General features: G+C 52.6%; 3 protein-coding genes and 1 non-coding gene across 5 annotated transcripts; 2 read left to right on the top strand and 2 right to left on the bottom strand.

Annotated features, from left to right (window-relative positions):
• Nucleotides 1-377: 377 nt before the first annotated feature.
• On the top strand, nt 378-4045 carry LOC123117101 (uncharacterized). Its single transcript, XM_044537938.1, has 5 exons — nt 378-655; nt 1067-1204; nt 1495-2432; nt 2556-2696; nt 3234-4045. Exons 1-5 carry the CDS (start codon nt 613-615, stop codon nt 3558-3560), a joined length of 1587 nt encoding a protein of 528 aa, XP_044393873.1. The 5' UTR covers nt 378-612; the 3' UTR covers nt 3561-4045.
• A 4502-nt stretch (nt 4046-8547) lies between these two features.
• On the top strand, nt 8548-8621 carry TRNAV-AAC (transfer RNA valine (anticodon AAC)). Its single transcript has one exon. It is a non-coding gene; the product is annotated as a tRNA-Val (tRNA).
• On the bottom strand, nt 8582-9594 carry LOC123113550 (uncharacterized). Its single transcript, XM_044534822.1, has 2 exons — nt 9381-9594; nt 8582-9277 (listed from the first exon to the last, which is right to left on the bottom strand). The coding sequence occupies exons 1-2, from the start codon at nt 9524-9526 to the stop codon at nt 8926-8928; spliced, it is 498 nt and encodes a 165-aa protein (XP_044390757.1). The 5' UTR covers nt 9527-9594; the 3' UTR covers nt 8582-8925.
• A 79-nt stretch (nt 9595-9673) lies between these two features.
• Nucleotides 9674-12932, bottom strand: LOC123113548 (transcription factor PHYTOCHROME INTERACTING FACTOR-LIKE 13). 2 transcript variants are annotated; one of them, XM_044534820.1, is made up of 9 exons: nt 12489-12932; nt 12266-12331; nt 11624-12167; nt 11416-11514; nt 11232-11297; nt 11020-11085; nt 10609-10896; nt 10363-10500; nt 9674-9879 (listed from the first exon to the last, which is right to left on the bottom strand). In XM_044534820.1, exons 2-8 carry the CDS (start codon nt 12310-12312, stop codon nt 10378-10380), a joined length of 1233 nt encoding a protein of 410 aa, XP_044390755.1. In that variant the 5' UTR covers nt 12313-12331; nt 12489-12932; the 3' UTR covers nt 9674-9879; nt 10363-10377. The 2 variants fall into 2 exon arrangements, with proteins under 2 accessions (XP_044390755.1, XP_044390756.1); XM_044534821.1 differs by having other exon boundaries at nt 12464-12925.
• Nucleotides 12933-13318: the final 386 nt, after the last annotated feature.

Raw genomic sequence — 13318 nt, 5'->3', positions numbered from 1 at the left:
GTAAAACAAGTAATGCAGTAATAAACGAAGTCAGGAAGCAACAACGCGATTGCCATTGTATACACAGGGCTGATTCGACCGAATTTTTTTTTCCGAAAGACCTGTGCCCAGAGCTCAGCATAGGTGGCCCACGTACGACGGTATCTCCGTGGAGGGCGGAGATGATCGGGGCGAGGCGTCGCGTCGGTTTCAGTTCGTGCTTCCCACGGAAACTGCAGCTTGGCTTACTGGCAGTTACGCGTAATTTCAGGAGCTGATAGGTACTCTGCGAAAAGGGTTTGGGCCGTTGGATGGGGAGTGGGGGCCGGGATCGACGGCACAGAGGCGCACCGAGCGCGACAAAGAATCGGACCGCGGGACTGATGAGTTGAGTACAACTTGCCTTCCCCCATATATCCCCCGCCCCGCGGCCAACGAACTCGACGGAAAATCTATCGGCAATTCCCTCCCCTTCCCAGTGCGATCTCCGGCCGGTGTCGGTGTGTGTGCCGCCTTGTTTCCGCCCCGTCTCCCCTGCGTTTGTATCGTGGTCTCTCCCAAGTCCAAACCCTCCTCCCCCTCACCCTCGGAACCGCCGCTCCCTGGTCTGATCGACCCTCGCCGGCCGGCGGCATGAGCCGCGCATCACCGTGGACGCCGGAAAACCTCCAGCCAGGTCTCCCTCTCCCTCTCGATCGGCCGATCAATGCCCTCGATCGCAACTCTATTTTTAGTACAGTAGGATTAGTAATTAATTGCTACCGCGCCGTACCCCGCGGTTCGATCGTTAATCGAGTAGCCACCCAAACACGGTTTGCTTACCCTTAGCTAGGGCCTAGGGTTGTCCGCCGGTGTGAGATTAAGGCCTCGATCGATCGAGTAGATAGATGATGGTTGAGGTAATTTCATGCGTGTCGGTCTCGTTCTCGTGGGTTGTTACTTGTCAGTATAATATAGCACTGCAACGCTCCCAAGATGTAACTACTAACTACTACTAGTTGAATTTGGTGTGCTTAGTCCTGAACTGAAATCACATTCATGGTTCTCAACTGAACCAATGCGCATTAATTGCTCTTATTTCCAGCAGATTATCGCGAGGATAAGAAGAGGAGATTACCCCAGGGACGCACTGGGGAAGTAATAAGCAGCAGATCAGCACATGAAGATCTCGACAACATGTTTGCGTCGCTGTCCATCGACAGCGTCCTCGCTCAAGAAAATTCAGGTTGCGCTGCTACTTCCATTTGTCCGTGATCCCATTTATATATATAGCGGTTTAGTATCAAATGAATTGTTTATTAAAAAGTAAATAATCGTATCTTGTGCCATTTTATATATATATATAGGTTGTCTCTGCTGGTCAAATTTTCTATATCTAGGCTTATGCCCAATTGATGCTACGTACAGGAAACCCACATTCTACCTCTCTTATTTGGAGTCACAAATATATGCTAGTGTTATATTACTAGGCCCTTTGATGTTAGGAACAATAAACATATTATATATCTCTTTCAGGAGACCATTCCAAGGACAGGAAGAGAAAATCATGCCAAGAAAATGCTGGAAATTTGACTAACGCTTTACCGGATGATGTTTTGGAAAACATGTTTGCGGCGCTTTCGATGGATTCTAGAGTGACAAGTACTTCTTCCACGAGATCGGGGAAAGGATCTTTTATTATTCTTGATGACAATATTCTTGCTGGAGGTAATTCAGATTGCACCACTTCCACTGACTCTAGCAGGCCAAGATCAGAGGTATTCATTGAAATGGTAAATGACCTGTTGCTGCGCCATGCTGGAACTGGTGTTCGAGTGTTCGAGGTTCGTTTTGATTTGAACTGCACTCATGCTGCCCACCTTGACAAATGGGTCCAGTTTGCGTCAGAGGCGGGTGCACAAGATGTGAAACTCAGCTTGTGTAAAAACATGACATCTTGTCCGGAGCATTTGGTGACTGCAAATCGCTATAACTTCCCTTTGCATTGCTTTGGCGATGGGCGACAAAGATCCTCGATGCGGAAGCTAGACCTGACGAATTGCATATTCACGCCACCGCTGGATTCCGGTGCCTTTTCCTCCCTTGTATGCCTTTATCTAGTGCGTGTCACAATAACCGACTCCGGCGTCCAGAACATTTGCTCTTGCTGCCCCATTCTCCGCCATTTGAGACTGGCACGATGCGACGATCTGGTTAATGTAAGGATTACCCATGAAGTGCTGATATGTTTGGATATATTTCGTTGCAAAAAGCTGGCGAGTGTTGAGATTCACGCCACCTGCCTACTCATCTTCGAGTATGATGGGCATGAGGTACACATCAATTATGCTAGTACCCCCAGTATGAGGCTTTTGGGAAATACGTTCAAGAACCGAAATGGTTATCTTTCGGACGGTGTAGAAGCCATGAAAAGGATCAGAAAAATCACCTTGACATTTCTTTGGCCATGGGAGGTTAGTTCAGATCTATGTGTTTTGTTCCCCTATCTTCAAATGTTATGTAGTCACTCAGTTAGCAGTTTCTAACTGTTGTAGTAACAATGAATTTCCATAACTGCTTCATTTGCTCTTCTGCAGAAGCCCAATTATACACTTTATGCGATCAAATTCCCAGCATTACAGTTCATCAACCTATTTATTGTGCCATCTTGGAATAATGTTCGTGGAGTAGCTTATCTCGTCAAGGCAACTCCTTATCTTAAAAGACTCCGGCTAGAAGTATGTCCTAAATGCTCTCCTTGTTCTTCTTCTTCGGATAAAATAATTAGAATGTAATTTTCCTTTTTACAGATAAAAGAATGAACTATCTTGGTCCTCTCTTTGTTACACTACTTGCCTGCTAGGTTACGATAAATGAAACTGCTTCATGCAACGTACTTGGGCCGGCGGATCAAATACTAGCATTTATCATCAGTTTTACATTCTCCATGTTGACAAAAAATTTAGTGGTGGGGTAATTTCTCTTATGTACATCAGATCCTTCTTTAGGTCTGTATAAACAACCCTTGTTCTGTCCTGAAATGAAGTCATCTACAATTATAAAACCATGGCATATAATTTACTTAAGATTGTATCAAGCATTTGATTTGAAGCCATGTAATTCGACAAATTTGAAGTGAGCTTCATTCTAGCCTGTGCCTCACAATTTCCTACACATACCTATAATATACTGATGCCAAACCAGTGCAGTATAGTACTTGAATCTTACATCAGTACATCATGGACTCACTGTACTTGGGCCTTCCTTGCATGCAGGCACGCAGCGGAGACCACCATTACCGGGACGACGTCCAGGTCAGCTGGCCCGAGGGCATCTCTCTCAAGAGGCTCCGTTTCATCACCGTGGGCGGTTTCGCCGCCCAGGCCCCGCTGGTCGAGCTCTTGGTGTGCATGGTGCACGCAGGCGCCCGGTCGAGGAGGACGTATCTCCAGATCGACCCGCACCACCATCTCTGCCAAGGGCTGGGCAGGTGGGTCAGGGAGGACGTCGGCGACAAGCCTGCGAGGGACCGCGCGAGGGAGGCCGCCAAGGAGACCCTCAGCTCCAGGCTCCCGCCGTCCGTGAAGCTCGTCATCAAATGATCCGCGTGTGATGTCCCTGTGATAGGTAGAATCGCCTCGATCAGGGTGATGATTTCTCGTTCTGTTGGCCTGGCTAGTGTCATGTGCCGGCAACACTTGGATTCAGATGGCTTGGGAAGCTCAGGACTGACTGACTGACGAGTTGTGGAGAAACATGGGACATGCACATTCTTGCAGTGACAACTAACAAGTCCCTCCTCTTGTCTGTATGGTTTATTTATATAGACTGCGGAGACTGAATTGAGCTGTGGAATCCGAGGCAGGCGATCGGTGCGAACCGCGCGTGTCTTTTTTTTTCTTTCATCTCTGTAGAATATCAGGGCGTGCGTATCTGAACCTGAAGCTAGCGGATACAAGCTCCTGTCTTAAGCTTGCTCTTACTCGAGCTCAGAGGAAGCTCCATAATACGCAGCTCTACAAGAATGTTGAGATATGTCTTGGATTAAATTACTGTCAGCAGCAATAGTTCGCCATGGTCAATCCCCACCCGCCCCTGAAACCTGAATGACCTGTTGCCCAGAAAGCGCCCTTGGTAGTCTTGTTATGAACCCAATTACACACACACACACACACACATCTCACAAGTTTGCTATGGATCGGAGGTTCTACAAGGAACACGCGGCTCGATACAAGGAGAACTGGGATGAGGAAGAAAGAGGAATTCAGAGTAGTAGGTGAGATGAGAGGGGATTCCTTCTTCAAGTTCTGGTCCAACGACCAATCCGCCTCGGCGCTGGTGCTTGCTTGTTATACTCGGCGCACCCAATCCTTACCAACAAACTTCCGGTTCGGCCGGTGTGGTTGCAGTGTGCATCGGGGTCGAACCGTTGTTGCGGTCGTTGCTTCCGTGCCCAGGTTAGAAAGCCCTATGCTGCCATGGTGTTGTCAACCGTCGATCATCGAGAGGAGTGAGGCTTTGTTGATCGGTGAGGACGATGAACTCGGAATGCTGAAGGTATGGGCGCCATTTGTCAATGGCTAACAATATTGCCATGCATTCCTTTTCATATAGGATAACCCTGACTCTTGGGTCCAAGAACCTTGCTTAAGAGTGCCACTGGATGACCCTTTTGCATTAGAACAGCACCCACTCCCAATTGACTGGCATCAGTTTCTATTTCAAAGGGCAATGAAAAGTCAGGAAGGGTTAACACTGAAGCTTCAAAAGGGCAAGCTTAACTTAGCCTGGCTAGGCGAGGCTAACAAGTGATCCAAACCGACCCTACATAGCTCCGCCACTGTTAGGCAGGGCTGGGGGGCAAAAGGTCTAAAAAAGTTCTCCTCTAAGCCCTCACAATTCTTTTTAAATCATAAGTTGCTTCAATGTGGGGGCGGAGGGGGGGGGCACAGCCCCCCGGGAGGCTACATAGCTCCGCCATTGTTAGTAGGATTGTCAATAACCCGCAAAAAAAAAACTCCGCACATGTGTGTGCGAAGCTTGCTTGCACACTCACTTGACTGAGAGCTGGCTAGAAAAAAAAATTCCAACCGGGCCTCACTCCCTTTCCATTAATTTCTTAAAGGAAATACATAGTCTGTCAACCAGAGACTAAAGTAGCTACGATACCATGACTGAGAATAACCGAGAGAGGGGAGAAAGCGAGCTGGGGCACTAGTCAGGGTGGACACGGTCCGGGCCGGTTCGGGCCTTAACCGAGCCGCCAGTTGGACCGGCCGCCGGCGGACCGAGCCGGACCGGACCGACCAGCTTCGCGGTCCTGTTTGCAGGGACCGGACCGGCGGCGACGAAGCCCGAGCCGGACCGAGAGGACCGGCCATGGAGAGGTCGTGGTGACCATGGCGTCGGCAACGACGGCAAGAGACGGATGTGGTGACCATGGCGGGGGCGTCAGGATGTAGATGTGGTGGTCGTGAGCTTCTGCGCGGCGACCATGGACGCCGGAAGGCACGAGAGCATTTTCTCAGCCGCATGCAAATAAGGTAGCACGTGCATGAGCGCACAAATTTGGGTGTGCTAGTCCTCCGTGATTAGTGGATCATACCTAACGTGGAGCTGAGTCCTAGTCGTGGGCGTAGTGGACGCAGAAGCCGGACCATTAATTTCGTTAATGAAAGGACAGGGAAACGGCCGTATCAGCGTCTTTCACGTTCTTTCTGTTTCTCCTACGTTGAATGAATGGAAAGGGAAACGGCAGAGAAACTCCATCCTTTTACGCTGAATGAAAGGAAAGGGAGGGCCGCCATTGTCGTGCGCCATGTCGACGGACTTCTCGCCGCCATCGTCGAACTGCCTCATCGCTGCGTCCAGCTGCTCGAATGTGTATTGACCACGCCAGATTCAGACCCCATCGCTGGTTCACGTCGCCGGAAGGCTGCCGGATTGAGAAACAACCATGTTTGTTTCGGTCCAAACGGTCCAACCGAGTTAACCGAGCTAAGACCGGACCGGACCGGTCGATTTTCGGGCCGAAATTCATGGCTCGGACCGGCCATATTTTCCAGCGGGCTAGGACCGATCGGTCCGGTCCAACGCGGTCCACGAGCGGGCCGAAAAGCCCGCTCGGTACGTCCAGGCCTAGGCACTAGCTGGAAACCTGCTACCCGGAGCTCGGAATCGATACTCCAGTTACAGGGCAAAAACCAGCTAACACCAATACTATCAAATAGTACACCAAAATCACTACACAGGGTACAACTCCTCATAGCGACAAAAAGAAAAACAAGCCAACTACTGGTAGTAAAATGAAACAAAAGACTGAAGCCTAGGAGGCAGCTCCATCACCCAGCACAGCCAATTACCCAGCGATCACACAAAGCAATGTCTTCTCAGTTCTCCTCACGCTTCTAGGTGTTGTAAGAGCATTTCCAGTCGTGTCCCCAACAAGGCCCCCCAGGCGACTTTTCGGCCGTCGGCGCCAAAAAATCGGCCCAGTCGCGTCCCCAAAGGCCCAGTTTTCGCCGGCTCGGGACGAATTTGGCGTCGGCGGATCCAACCCGAACCCGGCGCTGGGGCGCTCGGGGGCGCCGGGCGAATCGTTTTTGGCGCGAAAGAGCCGCGGGCCAGCCGCGTCAGCGACACCGCCTCGTCTTCTCCCAACGCCTCGGTTTCCCGTGGGGAATCAATGGCAAGGCTGCTGCCGGTCAGCTTTGCCATTGATTCCTCACGGGCGGCGCGTCACGAGACGGCGCGCCGACGCCTCCCCTCCCTCGGACGCGTACACACGGACGCGGCGCGGCTATATATGGCCTCGCTCGCCTCTGATGAGCGCTACCTCTCCCGGGCGCCGCCGCCGAGCTCCTCTCCCCCAGCCCTCCTTCTCCCGTGAGCCGCCGCCCAGCCCCTCCATCTCCCTCCCCTTTCCCAATGGCCGAGCGTTTCCCCGGAGACGAGGCGGCGGCCAACGGCTTCGGCCGCCGTTCGCTCCGCCGAACAGGAGTCATGGCTCCTGTTCCAGGCGAACATCCCGGCGCCGCCGGACATGCGCGACGGGCCGACGGGCTGGAGGCTCAGCAACGAGGGAGTGCCCATTCCCCCGTTGCCCGATGCCGTGGCCAAACCCTCCTACTTCACCGACGAGGTCGAAATCGTGCGTGCCTCCCTCACCGACGCCGAGCTCTTCCTCCCCCAATACGCCGCCGACAATCACGCGGTTTGGGCGGCGTACTTCGAGCGCCGCCAGCAGCAGCGGCTGGCGTCCACCAACGGTGCGCCGGTGGTCAGCGGCCCGAAGAACAGCGAGGGGCGCCACCTGTGGTGGGGCGCCCCTGGCCACACACTTGAGGGCGTGCTGACGCACCTCGAGGGCGGTAACAACCCGCCGTTGGCGTACCCCCCGGCGAGGGCGGCCGACGCGACGGGCAATGGGCGCCAAGGAGGTTCGTCTCCTCCTCCTCTTCTTCCTCGTCGCGCTCTTCCTCCCACTCCTCCGGCACTCCGACGCTGCTCGGCGTCAAGGCCGAGTCCGCGGCGAAGACGCCGCTCGACCGGCGCACTCGCAGCCCCGGCATCGTCATCAGCGAGGGCGGCCGGCGTGCCTCCGCGTCGGCTCCTCCTCCGCGCTTCGTCAAGCCGAAGACGTAGCCGGGGCTCGCGCCGGTGAAGACTGAGCCGGGGCTCGCGCCGGTGAAGACTGAGCCGGGGCTCGCGTCGGTGAAGACGGGGTCGGGGCTCGCGTCGGTGAAGACGGAGACGGGTCTCCCCGCCGTGAAAACGGAGCACGGCGAGGTCGAGCTCGACGATGACGCGGCCCTTGAATGGGCACGCCAGGACTCCCTGAAGATGGCGAGGGAGCGCCAGTGCGCCGCCGAGGCCGCGACGAAGGAGGAGTCGTCATAATCGACGACAGCGACGACGAAGACGACGACGCGCCGCCGCCGCCACCAGCTGGGGAGGGGTCCAGCAGGGGCGCCCGAGTCAAGAAGGAGAAGGCCGACGATGGCGGCGACGACGGTGACTACTCGGCGTTCGTTTTTTTAGATTAGTTTATATATTTGCTATGTATGTAATGAAAATCCGCAAACATATCTAATATATGCCCAAGTTTGCCGAAATTTGGCCGAACTTCGCTGAACTATGCCTAAATTTGCTATACATTTTTATTTTTTTAACGCGCCTGGGGGTGGCGGCTGGGGACCAACTCGTCTCAGGTCCATTTTTTGCGCCGGGTCACCCCAGGCAGCGATTTTATGTGCCCCCTGAGGGGCCAACGGCTGGAGATGCTCTAACCTCCTTCACCAGCCGGTACCACAAGTGAGATGTTTCTTTCATCAGCACTTGCACCCCACTGATTAAGGGTAGCGGCTACATAAGGGGCCGGAGTTCCTTGTGGACAGCCTACTGGCTGATTGTAATCGTCTGTTAACTTTGTAAAGATCCACAAAGTTTCGATGCAAAAGAAAAATGAAAGATGCCCACCCTCTCCTATCCGAAATTTGCGCCAACTTACCGAACCTGTAGCTCTATCGACCCTTCCTTTCATGATTGCTACGCAAATATATCCCTTGATGATTGAAGCACATCGCCCAAGGTTTCGTGGTGTAGTTGGTTATCACGTCAGTCTAACACACTGAAGGTCTCCGGTTCGAACCCGGGCGAAGCCAAATTTTATTTTCGTTTTCTTTACCTCCTTTTTTTTGCAACATCTATTTTTGCTACTCGTTCATCCAACACATAGCCACACTTCCAGACACAGGCAAATGCCCGTTCTACCACGACGCATGCAACTGACAAACTGTACAAATCCAGGAGAACAACAGCACAGGAGAGGCAGATCATTCCGCTCAGACACGCGTCGAGGCGCGTCATTTTCATCCCGAAGAAAGCGCCGCGACAGCGCGAGCGAGCGAGCGAGCGAGAGGGCAACAGATGAGCAGCAAGCTCCGGGGGAATCCGGCATTTTACCGGTTACGGTAGACAGGAAAGCTCAGGGGATACGATCCCACGGCCAGTTGCACCGGGCAGGCCCCGGTGAGCAGCATCTGAATCTGATGGTCGCCAGGAGGACCATGTAACAACAATGTCGTGCACTTGGCTGGGTTGGGTGCCGTAGACATCAGGCAAAAGCAGGATAGAAACCGCAAACTCTACCATCACCACAGAACCCTCTCCCAGAATGTGAGCCACAGGAGCGAGGATGCCGAGAGAACTTTGTCGATAAGCATAACGCCGGAGTGACTGTGCGCACACGCAGCAGCGCTCGCGGGCCGGCACGGCGAAGCGGACAGCTCCGTGGCGGCCCGGCAAGTTCTTCCTCCCCCTGCAGACCAAATCTTGCCACAAAAGGGAGGTGATGGTGTTAAAAGAGTGGTGCAACATAGGTAAGAGGCCAGTGGTAGGCAACCTTGGTTGATATGTAGTACCTTGGCTTTAAAGAAGAGTAAGGTTTGATATCATGATTGTTTTGACCTCTTCTGTTCCTTCCCCCCTGGATCTGGTTGGTTGGATGTTGGCCATTTGACAACAAGAACTTAAAACCTTTTCTTTTCCCTTCTCTCAGATAAACCATCTCGGAGACGATAACACCAATAAAACAAAAAGAAAGGTAAAGTTTGCCATAGAACTATGTTTTCAAATGGCTGCAAACCTAATACTATTATGATTAGTACATTTTTCTATACAAAGTTGTGATTAGTATGTACAGAGGGAATTGGAGTTAGACGCGTACTGACGATATACTTTTCTGACATAAATGGGAGGGAACAGTGTTATCTGCATTTACAATTCTTCTAGTATTTATGCCAGACGCATATTGATCGAGACATATAACAGCAATATGGGTACTATCTGCTCATCATGTTGGTATTTTCAGAAAATTCCAGAAGGATGGCCCATGTGCAGGTTGTCGACACAGTCCATACCCTGTGAATGTCAAGAAAGGGATGGTTAAACCAAATGGTTCTGAGTTCTCAAGTTATCCACATCTTCACTGATGATGAAATGGACGTGCAACCGTTAAAATTCATTGACAGTGTTCAAAGATGTCAAAACTAGACAGATTAGCACGAACGAACAGTCTATTATATGACAGATCAGATGAAAACAACTGGTCAGCTTTCATGAGAAAGGTTAAGCTAAAAGAGGATTGCTTTGCATACTGCTCATCCAGAGCCTTCTTTTTTTTAATAAAATGTGAAACGGTATACAGCTCTGGTTCCATATACAAGATGAATAATGATAGGCACAAATCGGTGAGTTTTTTTTTTATGTAGGTTGGCTACCGCAAGAGCTTAATAAGCAGTCAAAGAATGATCAGCGCCGATGTGCTGATACGCAGCTCAAGTTATCTAGACATCACAAATGCCGTTGAATAAGAAACATATGTGGATTAGTACAACTTCTTACTAGTTCAAGGTCACTCTAAATTCCATCAGGTGCAGGTGGTTGTCCGGGCCCAGAAATTGGCGCAACAGTACAATCCGGCACTTCCGGTATCTGGCTTTTCGGTGCTACTTGTGGTGTATAAGCATATGGTCCTGCTACCTGCAAAGAATTGGTACCAAAGCTAGGTGAACAAATGAAAGAGGGCTGAGAAATCCCCTGTACTAAAATTGAGAACATATGAGACCTGGTACTATGATCGATTTGTACCTGAGGTGCCGCTGCTAGCCCGCTATCTGGGTGAAGGAAATGGTTACTTGCTTCTCTCAGCTGAATGTTTTGCATCTGGTTTGCAATGTACATAGGGTTCATTGCTGGAGATGGGTTCATAGGGATGTGGTTTGACAATGAATGGTTCATGTATGGCATTCTTGCCATCTGATTTAAACCCTGTGCCGCAGGCATGCATGCCGAATTCATGCCCACGGCCATCGGCGGCATGAACTGGTGAGCACCAGGAAACATCATTGGCGCCATCCCGGTGGTCATCCACATGATCTGAGGTAGATTTCAGTCTCAATTAGGTACCAATAATAGATGCCATATTTCTATCGAACAAAAATTGATGTCATATGGGGTTATGTCTGTGGGTTCAGGTAGAGGAAGCAGTAAACTCCTAACCTGAACTTGCATTTGGAGGGACTTTAAGTACTCGATCGCCTCATCTAATATTGATGCTTTGTCAGCCTGAAATTCAACAATAAAGATTGGAAAGGAAAGAAACATATGTAAATGGTAAATGAGATATGTCACCATTATTAACCAACAGAAATGAATCAAACCAAGGACTTGCACCTGATTAGAAAAGATGCATAATACTACTCATTTCTAACCTTGTTGCAGTGGGGTATGAGTTCTTGAAGTGACCGCATCTTTTCGTTGATCCGGTCCCTTCGTCTCTGCATCATCAGCACAAATTACATTACACCATAAGAAACAATCCAACAAACAACAAGCCACCTTGCTCAATTGTAATAATATTACTACAACAGAAGTAGCATCTGACTCTGATCTCACCCTCTCTGACTGGTTATGAACTTCAGCTGCTCTGCTCCTCCGCTTCGACCCGTGTCGCCTCGACGATTTGGTCTCCTCGGTCGCCTCACACTCCACATCCTGCAATTTCCTCTTGAATTCCATTATTCAGTTTCAGCTCAAGCAAATTTTGTGCAGGTAAAAAATTGCAACTGAACGATAGAGGGACAAACCGGAGCAAGAAACGCACCTCGCTGCGGCTATCGGAGTCGTCTTTGCCCCTCCCCTTCCTCTTGTGGGCACGGCCGCCGCTCTCGCTCGGCAGGCCGGAGCCCCCGAAGTTGCTCCCGGACCCGCCGGACGACGAGGTGCCGGCGCCGCCGTCGCGGGTGCTCGCCCCGCGCGTCCCCTCGGACGGCGGTGCGGCGCTCGCTTCCTCCCTGCCCCCCGCCGGCACCTCCGGGACCAGGTTGCTGCCGCAGAAGGTGGAGCCGATGTCCCCGCCGGTCCAGCTGGAGGCGATGCGGCTCCGCATCGGCGGCGGCGGCGGGGGAGGGTGGGAGCTGGGCCCCGGGAGCGCCGCGCACGCGACGTCCGGGGCGGCGCCCACCGCAATGCTGTTCCAGAGCTGCGCGTAGACGTCGTTTCCCAGCACGTCGACGTCGTCCCGGAACCACGCGGCCGTCTCCCCGCCACCGCCGGCGAGGCCGCTGGGCGCCGGCCTCGGGTGCGTCTGCGGCTGCGCGACGACGGCCCCGTTGTGCCACAGCAGCTCCACCAGGTCGTTGTCCGCGCTGCGGGTGCCATGGCCCATGGATCAATCGATGGATGCCCGAAAGAAGGAACGAAAAAGGGGGAAATTTCTCAAGAAGAGCAGAAAAGAAGTCCTTACACGAGAGGCTTCTTGTGGCTCGCCGCCGATCTCCCATTGCCGTCCATGCCGCCACGGCCGCTGGGACTGCAAGGAAGATCAACGCTCCATTATCCATTCATCCAAGCAAGCAGCGACGGCGGGAGCCGAAGCAAGAAGCTTGGGCGTGGAAGCCGTCTATCCCCAACACCAAACGAAAGCTATCCAGGGAAAACAAACCTGGAAGATGAGCGGCAAAGCAGACCTGGAAGGAAGCAGAAAGGGGAGCGAGCAAGCCAAGCTATCTACCCCGCTCCTTCTTCTAGCTCCAGCCTCCGGGCAGCAGACCCACGGGGAGGATCGCTTCACTTCCAAAAAGGAATTAATGGAGAAGAGAGAGCAGCACCTCGTGCGCGCACACGGAGAGAAAGAGAGAGGGAGGTAATCAGTCCACTGCTCCGAGCTCCTGACGCTGAGCTGACCTCTCGGCTGAGCACCGGCACCGCCACTGTTCTCCGCTCGATCAGGAGGAGGAAACCCAGCCGCGTGCCGAGAGTGAGAGCCGGGAAGTGACAGGACAAGTCTCCTCCCCTTACCCTGTTTCTGTATTTCTTGGCGAGCCGAGGCAGAGCAGAGCAGGCGAGCAGCTTTAGGCAGTGAGCCGAGGTATATGTATGGAGTACGTACTTGGCTGGGGCTGGCTCCTCTCTCAGTCGGAAAGGGTGGAGGAAGAAGAGGAGCAGAGCAGCCCTGCGCTGCGGCTGCGGCAGTGGCAGGACCCGTGGGCGACTTGGCTTGGATTTTCCTCGCCGAGAAGCCGAGATTTTTTCGCGGGGTTGGATGGCGGAGCGGCAGCGGCGCTCGGCGTCCTTGTCGGATCCCTTGGCGCCGGTCCTCGGAATCGGCGGCTTTGGACTCGAACTGGACCGGGAACCAGCCCCGATGGATGCACCGCCGGATTCGTTGGATCTTTCCCTTCCTTCTTTACGCGAACTACATGCGTTTCAGGTATTCTTCTGCCACTACACGGGCAGGTAGGTGATGTCGCATGTGCCCGGATTAGAGTCTTTGTTAATCCAGTGGACTACTAGGTAT

The sequence above is a fragment of the Triticum aestivum genome, chromosome 5B, assembly GCF_018294505.1.
Source record: "Triticum aestivum cultivar Chinese Spring chromosome 5B, IWGSC CS RefSeq v2.1, whole genome shotgun sequence".
Classification (NCBI taxonomy): domain Eukaryota; kingdom Viridiplantae; phylum Streptophyta; class Magnoliopsida; order Poales; family Poaceae; genus Triticum; species Triticum aestivum.
Note: the sequence above shows the minus strand (reverse complement) of the source record. Positions and strands in the feature narration are given on the sequence as shown.

Bases quoted from the DNA above. Each gene is read 5' to 3' on its own strand.
- LOC123117101 (XM_044537938.1), top strand. From the start codon at position 613: ATGAGCCGCGCATCACCGTGGACGCCGGAAAACCTCCAGCCAG. The intron at 656-1,066 runs GTCTCCCTCTCC...TATTTCCAGCAG, and splicing joins GCCGGAAAACCTCCAGCCAG to ATTATCGCGAGGATAAGAAG. The intron at 1,205-1,494 runs GTTGCGCTGCTA...TATCTCTTTCAG, and splicing joins CCTCGCTCAAGAAAATTCAG to GAGACCATTCCAAGGACAGG.
- LOC123113550 (XM_044534822.1), bottom strand. From the start codon at position 9,526: ATGGTTTATCTGAGAGAAGGGAAAAGAAAAGGTTTTAAGTTCTTGTTG. The intron at 9,278-9,380 runs GTACTACATATC...TTTGGTCTGCAG, and splicing joins TACTCTTCTTTAAAGCCAAG to GGGGAGGAAGAACTTGCCGG.
- LOC123113548 (XM_044534820.1), bottom strand. From the start codon at position 12,312: ATGGACGGCAATGGGAGATCGGCGGCGAGCCACAAGAAGCCTCTCGT. The intron at 11,298-11,415 runs GTGAGATCAGAG...CTGATGATGCAG, and splicing joins TTCATAACCAGTCAGAGAGG to AGACGAAGGGACCGGATCAA. The intron at 10,501-10,608 runs GTACAAATCGAT...AATTCTTTGCAG, and splicing joins GGCTAGCAGCGGCACCTCAG to GTAGCAGGACCATATGCTTA.